General features: G+C 38.2%; 1 protein-coding gene across 1 annotated transcript; it reads right to left on the bottom strand.

Moving 5' to 3' along the window:
• Positions 1-2,728: 2,728 nt before the first annotated feature.
• Positions 2,729-4,186, bottom strand: LOC133449304 (adenosine receptor A1-like). The gene is made up of 2 exons (XM_061728444.1): positions 3,818-4,186; positions 2,729-3,674 (listed from the first exon to the last, which is right to left on the bottom strand). Exons 1-2 carry the CDS (start codon positions 4,147-4,149, stop codon positions 3,035-3,037), a joined length of 972 nt encoding a protein of 323 aa, XP_061584428.1. The 5' UTR covers positions 4,150-4,186; the 3' UTR covers positions 2,729-3,034.
• Positions 4,187-12,282: the final 8,096 nt, after the last annotated feature.

Raw genomic sequence — 12,282 nt, 5'->3', positions numbered from 1 at the left:
GTGGAATTACTGTAGGTTAATATGACAGTCCTCTTAAAGGGTTAACATATCAAGCCTTACTTCTAGAAATTAGGAACTTTGAGGGCGATTCTTTGTATTAAGAGTAGTGAGAGAGTGCACATCATTTTTTTCAATTCAGCTTTGAACATTTGAAAGCCACTTGGCACCACCCCACTTCCTCTTCAACAACATGTGCCTTTTTAAAAGTTGTTAAAGTAAAATGTGCGTCTAAAGAAATATGAAATGTGGCTAAAATAAAAGAGGGCCTTTTTTTCCAGTCAAAAGTGTCAGGAATTTCTTAAAGTCTTAATAAAGCGCCTGTATATGATTTATCAAAGTAATAAAGACATACCAAAAAAAAAAAGGGTGTGATGGATGATGGTGTCACATATTTATACATAATTTGACTCTGCCTCCCTTCTCAGTAATGGGGGACTGCTGAAATTAGTGATGGTGATGTGTGCTACTTATAGAGGAGGAACAAGTGCTGCTTGATTTGAAGTTCTGTGTAGAAAGAGAAGTGAGCCCGTCTGGGCCTGTGATGTCCCAGTGTCTAGGAAAACGAAATGGCCCATTGGTTCACCAGAATGACAAGGTTGTGTGATATTGAGATGGTTAAGACTCCAAATATCAAAATAAATTCTCTCAAACACAAAAGAATACTTTTTCCTCTTTTTCCTTCATTAAAGTTGCATTAAAACAGGAAACTGACATATAGAGGAAACATTAATCATACAGTGTAATACTGCCACTTCACAGTTTTGATCTCTTTTTCACATTTCCTTCCGTAAAAGAGTAACTACAGTACATGTCTATTTTGTCATCTCATAAACCAGGTTTACGGTTATATTTCAATATATAAAAGTCGTAAAATAATACTAAAAATACTTTCACTTAATTGACTTCCAAAAACGTGTTAATTGTGTTAATTGTTAATTGTGAGATTGTACTTTGTAGTTCTGCTACACAACAACATTGTGAAATTCTGTCTATGTTGACAACCACAAGAGGGAACAAAATAAAAAATGCATGCAAAACAACATTCAGTCTTGAAGTTAACGTTTTCAGCTTAATTATAATCTCTTTTAACTAATAATATATATATATATATATATATATATATATATATATATATATATATATATATATATATATATATATTTATGCATTCAGGGATGGCAGACCTTGGTAGCAATAATGCTTGACAAGACGATGGACGCTGGTGAATATTTTGATGAGGAACACAATATATAAACTGATTTTCGTCTGATCGGTACTGTACTGTATATATATATATATATATATATATATATATATATATATATATATATATATATATATATGTGTAGTCTTCTGTAGTCTTCTAATATATGTCTAAGCAAGACTTAAAAAAGAAAGCATAACTATGACATCAGATTCATTTATTTACAACAGGGCAGGTGACAGAAAAAGTGACCAAAAAGACAACACAACATTAAGATTTGACTACAGTTAAGCTCTGGAAAGTACCAAGTATTATTGATACCTTACATGGTCTTGCGCAGAGTCATCTTCACTTCTGTTAGGTCACATGGGCTGCAATCTGATAAAGCCTATGTCATAATAAGCCAAAGTGAATAGTCCTATACTCTGTACTCTGTACTACTGTACAACTGCCTTTTCTTTTTTTTCTTTTTTAACACCCCACAAGTTAAACACTGCCTTACAATGCAAAAATGGATCATTTATCCTTGCAAACAAATCGATATATGCTTTTCAGGAAAGCATATCATCACCCTCCTAAAATAATGGTCTAAGTCAGGGGTGTCCAAATTCGGTCCTCGCGGGCCGGTATTCTGCAGATTTTAGATGTTTCCATGTTTAACGCACCCTGACAGACATGGCTTACGTGAGTCATGCAGACCTTGAAGTCAAACTGAGGATGAGCATGAATTAAAATCATGTGTGTAGATACAGGGAAACATCTAAAACATGCAGGACAGTGGCCCTCGAGGACCAACTTTGCACACCCCTAACATAATAATGTCAAATTTTCAAAAGGGTCCAAATTTTGGTTTAGTTGTCTCTGTTTTCTGAAAAACTTGAGAAAATTTAACATTAACTTTTATTTTAAGAAGTTGATGATATTAAAACGTGACAAACTATTTGCCAAGAAGACCCCCCCCCCCAAAAAAAATAAATAAATAAAACAGGCAAAGCCCTAAATTGAACAAGGTCTTGGTCTGAATGCTCTGCTCACTGCCAGTCGTGGGTGGGGCCAGCCACTTGGCTCCGCTCTACTCACTTCTGCATTTCAAAAGAGTGTGCCTGTTTTGAAATTGATGTTTAAGCAAGCTCAACTACCAAAGAGATGCAGTTTCAAAAATAAAAACATAAATTAAAAAGATATCATAACACTTAAGTCAAAAAAAAAAAAAAACGAGTATAGGGGGCGAAGTCAGTTTTGTTGAAATTAGTGAAGATTTGTGCTACTTACTTCAGAGGAGGAATGAAACTGCTTGATGTGAAGTTGGGCAAATGATAAGATGTCCTATTATGTAAGAGGTGTTGAACTGATAAAAAGAACTGAACTTCAAACACCCAAATAGATTCACTCAAGCACAGAAAAAGGTCAGTTCTTCATGTGACCCCTTCCCCAAAGCTGTGAGTTCCTTTACAGTTCAATGCCCACCAAAGTTACGAAGAACAGGAATTCCCGCGGAAATAGTCTAAAACTGTGATATGAAACTTGCTGAATAAAAACTGGATTTTTGCCTTAGTCATGATGAAGTTTATTGCAACACAGTTTTCACAATGCAGTCAAGATCGCCCACATACATGGAACATACAACCACAGATTCCTGAAAATATGACAAATCATTGATTGCTCAGAGCTATATATATGTTACTGGCTTCATACATATCAGTAGAAACTGCATCAATATTAATGCTGAGTATGGATGAACGTAAAGTAAAAAAAAGAAAGAAAATAAGCTTACAGCATAGTATAAAAAATATATAAAGTTGGTTCTCATACTGAAACAGAAATCATCCCTCAGTCATCAGCTTTACTGCTCTGATTGGTGTCTGTCATTTGACTTGGAGGTTCTGGAGTTTCTGCTGAACGTGAAATATACTTTCTCCAGAGATGCACGTAGGCTGTTCTGATCTTTGGTATTCTGAATGCATAAATAACTGGATTAACAGCTGAATTAGCATGAGAAAGTGCAATGCCAATATAGAAAACAAAACGTGGTATGTAAAGGTCCTGCCTACCGAAGTAAACTAAGCAGTCCATTATGTGGAGTGGGATCCAGCACAGCGCGAACAAGGCCAGAACTAAAGACAGAGATATTGCCAGCTGTTTCTCTTTTCTGAGATAGGTCTCGGACTGGTTTTGGGCCGCATTTCCTGGTTTCCCTCGAAGATTTCCTCGAATTGTGTAGAAGACATAGGTGTACAAAATAAGCATCACCAGGAGAGGTATCAAGTTGCAGAGAAAAAAGTTGAAGTAAACCAGGTAGGACATGGGAATCACAGCTTCAAGCGCACAGAGAATTGTAGAACTGGCTGAAATGTTCTTAGCCTTGGAGGTGTCCCATCCAAACATCGGAGCGAAACTCAGTGGTATTGCAAGAAACCAGCATACAGCCACCACAAAATAGGAGTATCTCCGAGTTACAATCCTCTTGTACCTATGCACAGGAAAAAAAGATTTACTGGTAAGTTAAACTGTATATTCTCTCCTGAGTGACAATAACAGAAATCATCTTGTTGGTGCAAACCATTCAAAAATACTGATATCAAATGTAGGCAATTCTGTAAAAAAAACTCTTACCTAAGAGGGATATAAACCCGGAGGTAACGGTCCACAGCAATCGCCAGCAGGCACAGGACTGAAACACATGTCAACAGGATGACCACACAGCTGAGGAAGAGGCAGGTGTTGAATGAAGTCTCCACTCGCTTGTCCACGATCACAGCAAACGGTATGACCACACATCCAACCAAGAAGTCAGCCACAGCCAGAGAGACGATCAGGCAGAAGGTGGGCTTTCGGATGCTTTTCGTATTCCACAGTGCAAAAATAACCAGCGCGTTACCCAGACAGCAGCAGACTGCAATGAGCACCTCTGCTACTGTGTAAATCACCTTGGCTGTGTCTCCCATCGGGCTGGTGTTCCAAAGTTGATGGTCTGCTGTGAGCTTGAGAGACAGTCTGATTCTGAGTGTGCTATGCAGCCGCTTATATATCTCGCTCTTGGGGAATATTTGAGGAAGTACTTAGCCTTTCTCTTTTTTTTTTTTTTTTTTTCAGTTAAGAGGTTGTCACGCAAAACTTGGTGAATTGCATTTGTATTATTAGGCAGTATTTCACTTGTTGCTGTGTCCAAATATACTGATGTTCTTTAAAGTTTCTTATAGCTCACTACAACAACACACCGCTTCAAGCAAATGTAGAAGATAGATGAAATGATTATTTCCAAAATACTGAGAGATCATTTTGTCACCCTGTTAGAGGATGTTAGGTTTTAAATGATTGTGCAGCAGTCTGAAAATCATCGCATCAAAGAAGCCAAATCGCTGATTTAAAAGTTACCTGTTGTGCTGCAGCGACTTTAACTCTTTGAAAACTTTACTGGCATCATTATTTTCAGTATGAAAAGGACAATTTTAAACTTAATTTGTCCTATCAGTTAAAATAAAGACATCACACATTTATTTTACTCCCAACATTATAGAGCTCAATGTCATTTAAACATAAAATGTGCTCTCTCTTTCACAGCTGCTTCTCGCACACGGATCCATATCTGGGTTTAGTCCTACCCGAAGGGAGTGGTCTTATCTAGTCATCTATTCAGAAAATGACTTATCTTATTAAGATAGAAAAAAAGAAATTCAAGTTGAAAAGTTTGTTCATACAGCAATAAAAAATCAAACTTGTCCTTGTGTTCCTGCTCCTCTAATAGCTATGAAACATGTTAAAGCATTAAAAAATCGCATCAGTAGTGTGATCCTCCAGCAGTTCTCTATGAGTGGCCGTGGAAGTGAAATACATGGGTAGCAAACCAATGCCGATTTAATTCTGCTGATGTCATTATTTTCAGTATGAAAAGGAAAATACAAAAGATCTTTAAACAATTAAACAAGTACTCCGTCCTATCGCTTAAAATCAATCCATGACATCACACAAATTCATAATCCTTTGAACATTACGCAGATTTTGACACCATATAAAGACAGAATCTTCTCTGCCACACTGATCCTTATCTATCACATTTGGGAGTTCATGTAGTGCTCTCTGGGTTTGGCCTCCTTCCGGAGGTGCTGGTCTAATCGCGTGATCTATTCACAAAATGCCTCATCATGTTAAGAAAACGAAAAAAAATTAAATTTTTCCATGTTCAAAAGTTCATGGTCTACCGTGAACTTGAGGGAAGTCTGATCTTGTGAAACCTTTGAGGAAGTACATACCCCTTTTTTGTAAGGAGTTTGTCACACTTTACTATGCTTCTCTGAAAGCTTTCTATATTCATTTGTGTGCAAGCAAAAAAATGCGTTTGTATTATTAAGCAGTATTTAACTTGTTGCTGTGTCTAAAAAAAAAGTGATTTTGCTAATCAATCAATAATTAAACTGCTGTTAGGTCTTACAAGAGGCCTTCATTTTATTACATCAGGAGGAAATGACAGAATATTAACATATTGATATGGTTTTAAGATTCTAAAGGACCATTACAACAACACAGCTTCAGGCAAGGCAAAGCAAGTTTATTTCTATAGCACAATTCAACAAGGTGATTCATAGTGCTTTACAAAGACATTAAAACATAAATAAATAGCTTGATTTAAAATGTAAACAAAAAAGAAAGAAAGATAAAATCAGTTGTTAAAATATGATCTAAACTCAAGTTTAAAAACACCAGTGCAGATTTGAAGATTTATTCAAAAGCAGGTGAGAACAGGTGTGTCTTCAACCTGGACTTATTAAGTAAACTGAGTGTTTCACCTGATCCGAGGTTTTCTAGGAGTTTGTTCCAGACATGTGGAGCATTGAAGCTGAATGCAGCTTCTCCATGTCTGGTTCTGACTCTGGGAACTGGTAAAAACCAGATCCAGATGACCTGAGGGGTCTGGAAGGTTCATACTGGGTCAAGGGGTCACTGATGTATTTTGGTCCTGGACCATTAAGAGCTTTATAGACCAGTTTCAGAAGTTTATCCTCTGATGGACAGGCAGCCAGGACTCGAGCAGCAGTAAATATAGTTGTCATTTGAGATTTTAGAATATATGAATATTTCCAAATGATTGACAGATTATTATTTTGTCACCCTGTTAGACGATGTTTGGTTGTAAATGATGCTGCTGGAGCCTGAAAATCATCCCAGCAGAAATGTCACATCCTTGATTCAAACGAGCTGACCACTGCTGTTGCATAACATAACAAAAATGTTTGTTATGTTTTAACTGTGCTACAACGTTGCTGTTAATATCACTGACACATCATTAGTTTCTGTATGGGAATGGAAATCCAAAACAATTAAACAATTACTTTGTCCTGTCAATTAAAATCAGTCCAAGGCATCACACAAAGGTATAATCCTTTGAAAATTACACAGAGTTTGATTGTCATATAAACATAAAAATGTCCTTTCTCTTTAAGAGCTGTTTCTATCGCGCTGATCTTTATCATATTTGTTAGCTCATGTCGTGCTTTCTGGTTTTGGCCCCTTCCGGAGGTGAAGGTCGTATCTAGTCATCTAATCAGCAAACGACTGACACAATTGAGGAAGAAAAACTGAAAAGAATACGTTAAAAAAGGAATATGCTAGTTGAATTGAGTATCTACAGTATCTGTCTATCTACAACCCCATTGACTATGAAATTGGGATTTTGCGTAAAATTAAAATGAAAACAAATTGTGAAATATCCAATGTTGAAACTGAGAAAATTTTGCCATGTCATGGAAAATATTAGAAAATATAATGTGATGCAGCAAAGTTGGAACAGGGCAATGTCCACTATTGTGTAGCGTCTCCTCTTCCTGTAACAACTTCTCTGGAAAGTGAAAAGACTGGTGAAAGGTCTGGACTGCAGTTCGGAAGTCGAGCAATCATCAGCCACCTTCTCTACGTGGATGACATCAAGCTGTGTGCCAATGAATGAAGTGAGAACCGGCTGATCCACCTCACCAGGTTATACAGCTGGAATGGTGTGGAAAGTGGGGCAAAATAATCACAGGGAGTTGGACTACCAAAAGGCAACACATTAGATGTTCAGGGAAGCTACAAATATCTTGGGGTCCCACAGGCAAATGGCAAAATATGAGAAAGCTGCGAAAAAGTTGGCCACAGCCAAGTAGCTCAAAAGAGTAAGACAGATCCTGAAGAGCCATCTGAATAGTAAGAACAAAGTCTGGGCCATTAACGCATGTGTCTGCCAGTAATTGGGTACCTTATCTTAGCACAAATAGATCTAAAGGATATTCATCTATCCTGAAGTTGAGCCTTGCAAGGTGAGGTAGTAGATTGATAAGTTTGTGGGATGAGGAAAATCTTACTCATGCGATAATTATACAGTCCATGACCTTCCTGGAGAGCTAAAGAAAGTGCTTGGTGTGATTGTCACTGAGACCAAAGTGGAGAAGGAGCTACTTTATCGCCACCATGTGGCCAAAGACTGAACATTACACTGGAAATTATACCACCTTTGAAAGTTTGAATAATAGTATTTATCTTTCTCTTCTAAACTACTTTTAACAAAGCAGTTTTGAATATGGTTGTATAATTGTATTTATTTGATATATTACATATCCTGATACATTGTGTAAAAAAACAAGGATATTTTGATGTTACAAATAGCTGTGTTCTGTTATCTTGATGTTCATGTATTTTAGTTTACAGGTTGGTCAGAATTTGTTATATAGCACTTTTAGAGATGTGTACTGTAGCTGTTTTATGCCCTCAGTCAAATTAGAGAAGTGGAACCAGCGTAGCTAAATGCTACACCCCAGTCAAAGGGCTAGGATATTAAACACAGTACATTAGAAGGTAATCCTATGCATCAAGACTCTTCAAGAGTAGTGAGAAAGTGCACATTTTTTTGATAGTAGCTGATCAGATAATCGTGAGTTGTAACTATAACTTGCTTACATTTTTCCAAACCAAGTAAGATAAGTAAAGTGTACCCTCGAGATAACATGTTAAAGTGAGAAATTAAAAATGTGTGTGACTGGTTGCATACATGCATTTATACATGCATATACGATTGTTTTGTGTGTTTTCCTTGTTTTGAAATATTTTCGATATCAGTGCCATGCTTTGATGTCAAATGTTTGTTTGAAATGCTCTACAATTCCTCTCTTAGACACTAGGTTACGTGCTCATTGCAGCTGGTTTTCAAAGCTGGCATTAGCCACTTGGTGTGGCTTTCTCTTTTCTATAAAGTTTGCCTCTTAGAAATTGTTCAAGCATGGTGGATGCCTAAATAAATAAAAATAAATAAATAAAAAGTGAATGAACTACAAGGGGGACTTGGTGAACTTTTTTGTCATAAAAGTCAAAAGTGACCGACTTTTTCTCTTAATAAAGGATTTAACGGCAACAAACAAAACAAAAAAAAACATCCTGTGTCTTTACACCTTAAGGCTGAATTATGCTTCTGCGTCACACCAACGCAGAGCACACGCCGCAGCCGTCACACCGTGCTGAACCCTTCTGACTTCTCCGTCACTCCATTTGGTCGCGGTGCAGTACGCCCCGCGACCGCTAGTTAGCGATCTTTTTCTGAACGGTTTATCCGACTTTTTCCGGTCACAGTAAATCAAAGAAATAAGGAAAACTATTGTGCAAAAAACCAAAACAAAAAAAATCACATATAAACGAAGAAAAGAGCCCTGGAAGTTCACTACTGCTTCAAACCGGAAACCGGAAATGCTTCGCTTTCAAACGAACCAATCACAGCCCTTTCCGTCTGCGTGTGGTCTGCGTCTCCTCGACGCGTAGGTACAATTTTCGGGAGGTGCGCGTCAGTGATGCCGCAGGTGACGGCGTGTCGTCTGCGTCGACCATGGATGTATTATAAAACTGGATGGGGCGTCAAAAATGGCTGCCCATTCATTTCAATGCATTCTGCTCAGCCAGCGCATAAGCCGAAAAAATCTCTGACTTCCGGGTTTACTTCCGCATACAGCAGCCCATAGAGCATGCGCAGTTGAGTCACCTCCCATGATGCTCTGGGGCCTCCCATCATGCCCCGGGGCAATGACGCGAGTATTAATATAATATGTATTAATATAATATCTTAATTAATGTATATTATTACATGTATAGTATTACATATATTATTAATGTATTAATATAATATAATTACATAATATATATTAATATAAACATCCGTGGAATGCACGGACACGGCTGTGACGTCAGCCGTGACGTCACGCCCAGAAAGAGACTTTTCTTTGACTTTTCTGGCCGTTATAAAACATTTTTGACGGATATAAAGTCCATGACTTAAAAATATAGAATACAAAGATTAGTAATAGCCGGTGATTACAGCTGGAGGTGTCCTGTGAACAGTTTTAGAGGCTTCTCTTTTACTATTGCGGTCTATGGGAAAAAAGCTTTCTGGGCCGCATGGGATTTTTGGTTGCAGTACCGCGGCTGGCCACTGGAAAAAATCGGCGCGCCTTCTGAGTGGGAGACCCGGGGGCTGGCGTCGACCCAAACCACACGCCGTAGGCACGGCGCAATTTTGACGCAGAAGCATAATTCAGCCTTTAGTCAAAGCAGCTGAATTTAGAGTGATGGTGTCACGTATTTATACATAACTTGACTCTATTCTATTCTCTATTCTGATGACGTGATGTGGATTAATAGATCTTCTGTTTCCGCTCTGTATGTAGCTCAGACACAGCAATGGAGCAAATAAAGGACATTTTACGATAGCAGCTGATTAATTTTAAGCATCACTCATTTAGAGACAGAAAGAGAACACATTTTCCAATCATGTTTCTTGCAGTCCATGTCGATGCGACGTGTACGCCTAATTCATAATTCTCTGTCGATTCGATGGCGTCATAATTGATTGATTTGTTTTATTTTTTGTAATTTTTAAGTCGGGTAGAACAATAGTTTGCTGCAGTGTCTGTAAAACGACTGATGCTTAACATTTTTCAGCTCCAAATCACGTGAAATATATACACTCAACATCAATGAAAACGCACCAGGTTGTGTAGTCCAGATGTTTCTCGAGCAGTTTGAGTTGTCATCCGGAAGCAGTCTCGCAAGAGTTGCATCCTGGTGTAGGTGCACAGATGTGCAGGTGCACAGATGTGCAGGTGCATAATGGTTGAGTGGTTATCATAAACATAATACACGTATATGCCTCACAGACCGACACTGCCCATTGGAGCTGATGTATCAGTGCAGCTGCCATCTTGGGTGGGTCCCCCATGCACCCCGAGTGCATTTATTTCTAGTGGGGAATGTGTATGTCCAACTTCAATAATCATGACTCCCAGAATTTTTACCCGATTTTCACATGGTTTGGTTTGTTACAAATGGCAGAGATGAAGTTTTGGGACGCTGTCACTTTAAAAAAATAAAAATATGTGCTTTCATGCTAAAGTACTTTGTATTATGCTCTTTAACAAAGAAAGACATATTGTAAGGTATATTAATAAATGTATAAATGATTTATCCTTATTAAGACTTTGCATTGACTTCTATTTATTTTTTACAGCCTAAGCCAAACTCTCACCCTAAGCTTAAGCATTAGTAGTTCACCCGATTTGACTGCTGTCATACCATTCTATGAAGGACAAAACGACAAAACAAAACGATAACAATCATCCCAAAGATATGGGCCAGTAGGGCCCTACTGGCCCATATCTATGGGATGATTGTTATCGTTTTGTCCATCATTCAATGGTATAACAGCAGTCAAATCGGGTGAGTAGTTTATGAAACAACTTGAAAAGGTCTTAGTATCTCACAGTGTATTTTAATACACAATACATCACTAATTCCTAAACATGCAATAATAACTAATGGTAAAAAACACATTCATCAAAGTGTGATATTAACTTTGGTTTTACGTATTATCATAGACATTCCTATTAGCATGTTTGTTTTGCGACTGTGTTACTGGGAAACCTTCAAAATGTGAAGGGGGAAAAAAAAAACAGCAAGAGATCATAAGAGTACCAGGTTCTGTCGTTAGGATTTTGTTGATAGCCAAATAAAGTTAGTGACGATGACATAAACTGTCAAATAACCAAAATTATTATGAAATCTTACTTGTGAAAGGTAATACCGACCACATGATCTGCTTTCAATACTGTGCTGTTTATTACAACCATAGGCTGCACAAAATACAGGCATAGTTGGCCACGCTCCGTTAAGTCCGATGGTTCTGGTGCACACACACACACACACACACACACACACACACACACACACACTGTATGTCTATGGCAGTGTTGTGCAAGTTCATACTTCTGATGAACTAGTTCAAAGTTCAGTTCACATAGTTTAAAAATGAACAGTTCACGTTCATAGTTCACTATTTTCATTTTGAACTAGTTCAAATTCAGTTCATTTCAATATTTTTAGGTGAGAAGTACGAATGAAACGCCCCCCACCGTATACCAGTGGTCTTCAACCCTGGTCCTCAGGACCCCCTGTCCTGCATGTTTTAGATATTTCCCCTCAGAACCCTGATATAAATGACTGTCATTAACAGACTTGTGCAGACCTGGATGACAAGCTGATGACGTCCATTAATTAGAATCAGGTGTGATGATGCAAGAAAACATGTAAAACATGCAGGACAGGGTTGGAGACCCCTGCTGAATACAATCATGTATTGTCCTAGTGGCGTTTCAACTTTATTCAGAGGCTGTAAATCTCCAACATTGTAGTGCATTATCAATTTATCTACCCGTTACTGGGAAATCAGACCTCTTGGTCTTTCTGGGAACTTTTTTGATTATTAAGGACTTGCAGATATTTCCTCACACTGGACTGATGCTTTAACTCCACATGACGTTTCAAATGTGAAGTTGACGAGGCAGACGCTCGGACTTGTTTTCTCAGCGCAGGTGGACATAATTTGCACAGAAAAGTTAGTTTCCTACCGTCAGACTCTTTGGGAGACGATGTGTAAAATTCCCCCAGATAATGATAAGCGGATCATCATCTGACGGCGCTCACGCTGCGTCTGCAACGTCTCTCTTCACCAGTCAAGGCTGATTTATGGTTCCGCGTTAAATTGACGGCGAAGACTACGGCGTAAGGCACGC

The sequence above is a fragment of the Cololabis saira genome, chromosome 8 (genome assembly GCF_033807715.1).
Source record: "Cololabis saira isolate AMF1-May2022 chromosome 8, fColSai1.1, whole genome shotgun sequence".
In the NCBI taxonomy this organism is placed as follows: Eukaryota; Metazoa; Chordata; class Actinopteri; order Beloniformes; family Belonidae; genus Cololabis; species Cololabis saira.
The sequence above is the reverse complement of the archived record's forward strand: the minus strand, read 5'-3'. Positions and strand labels throughout refer to the sequence as shown.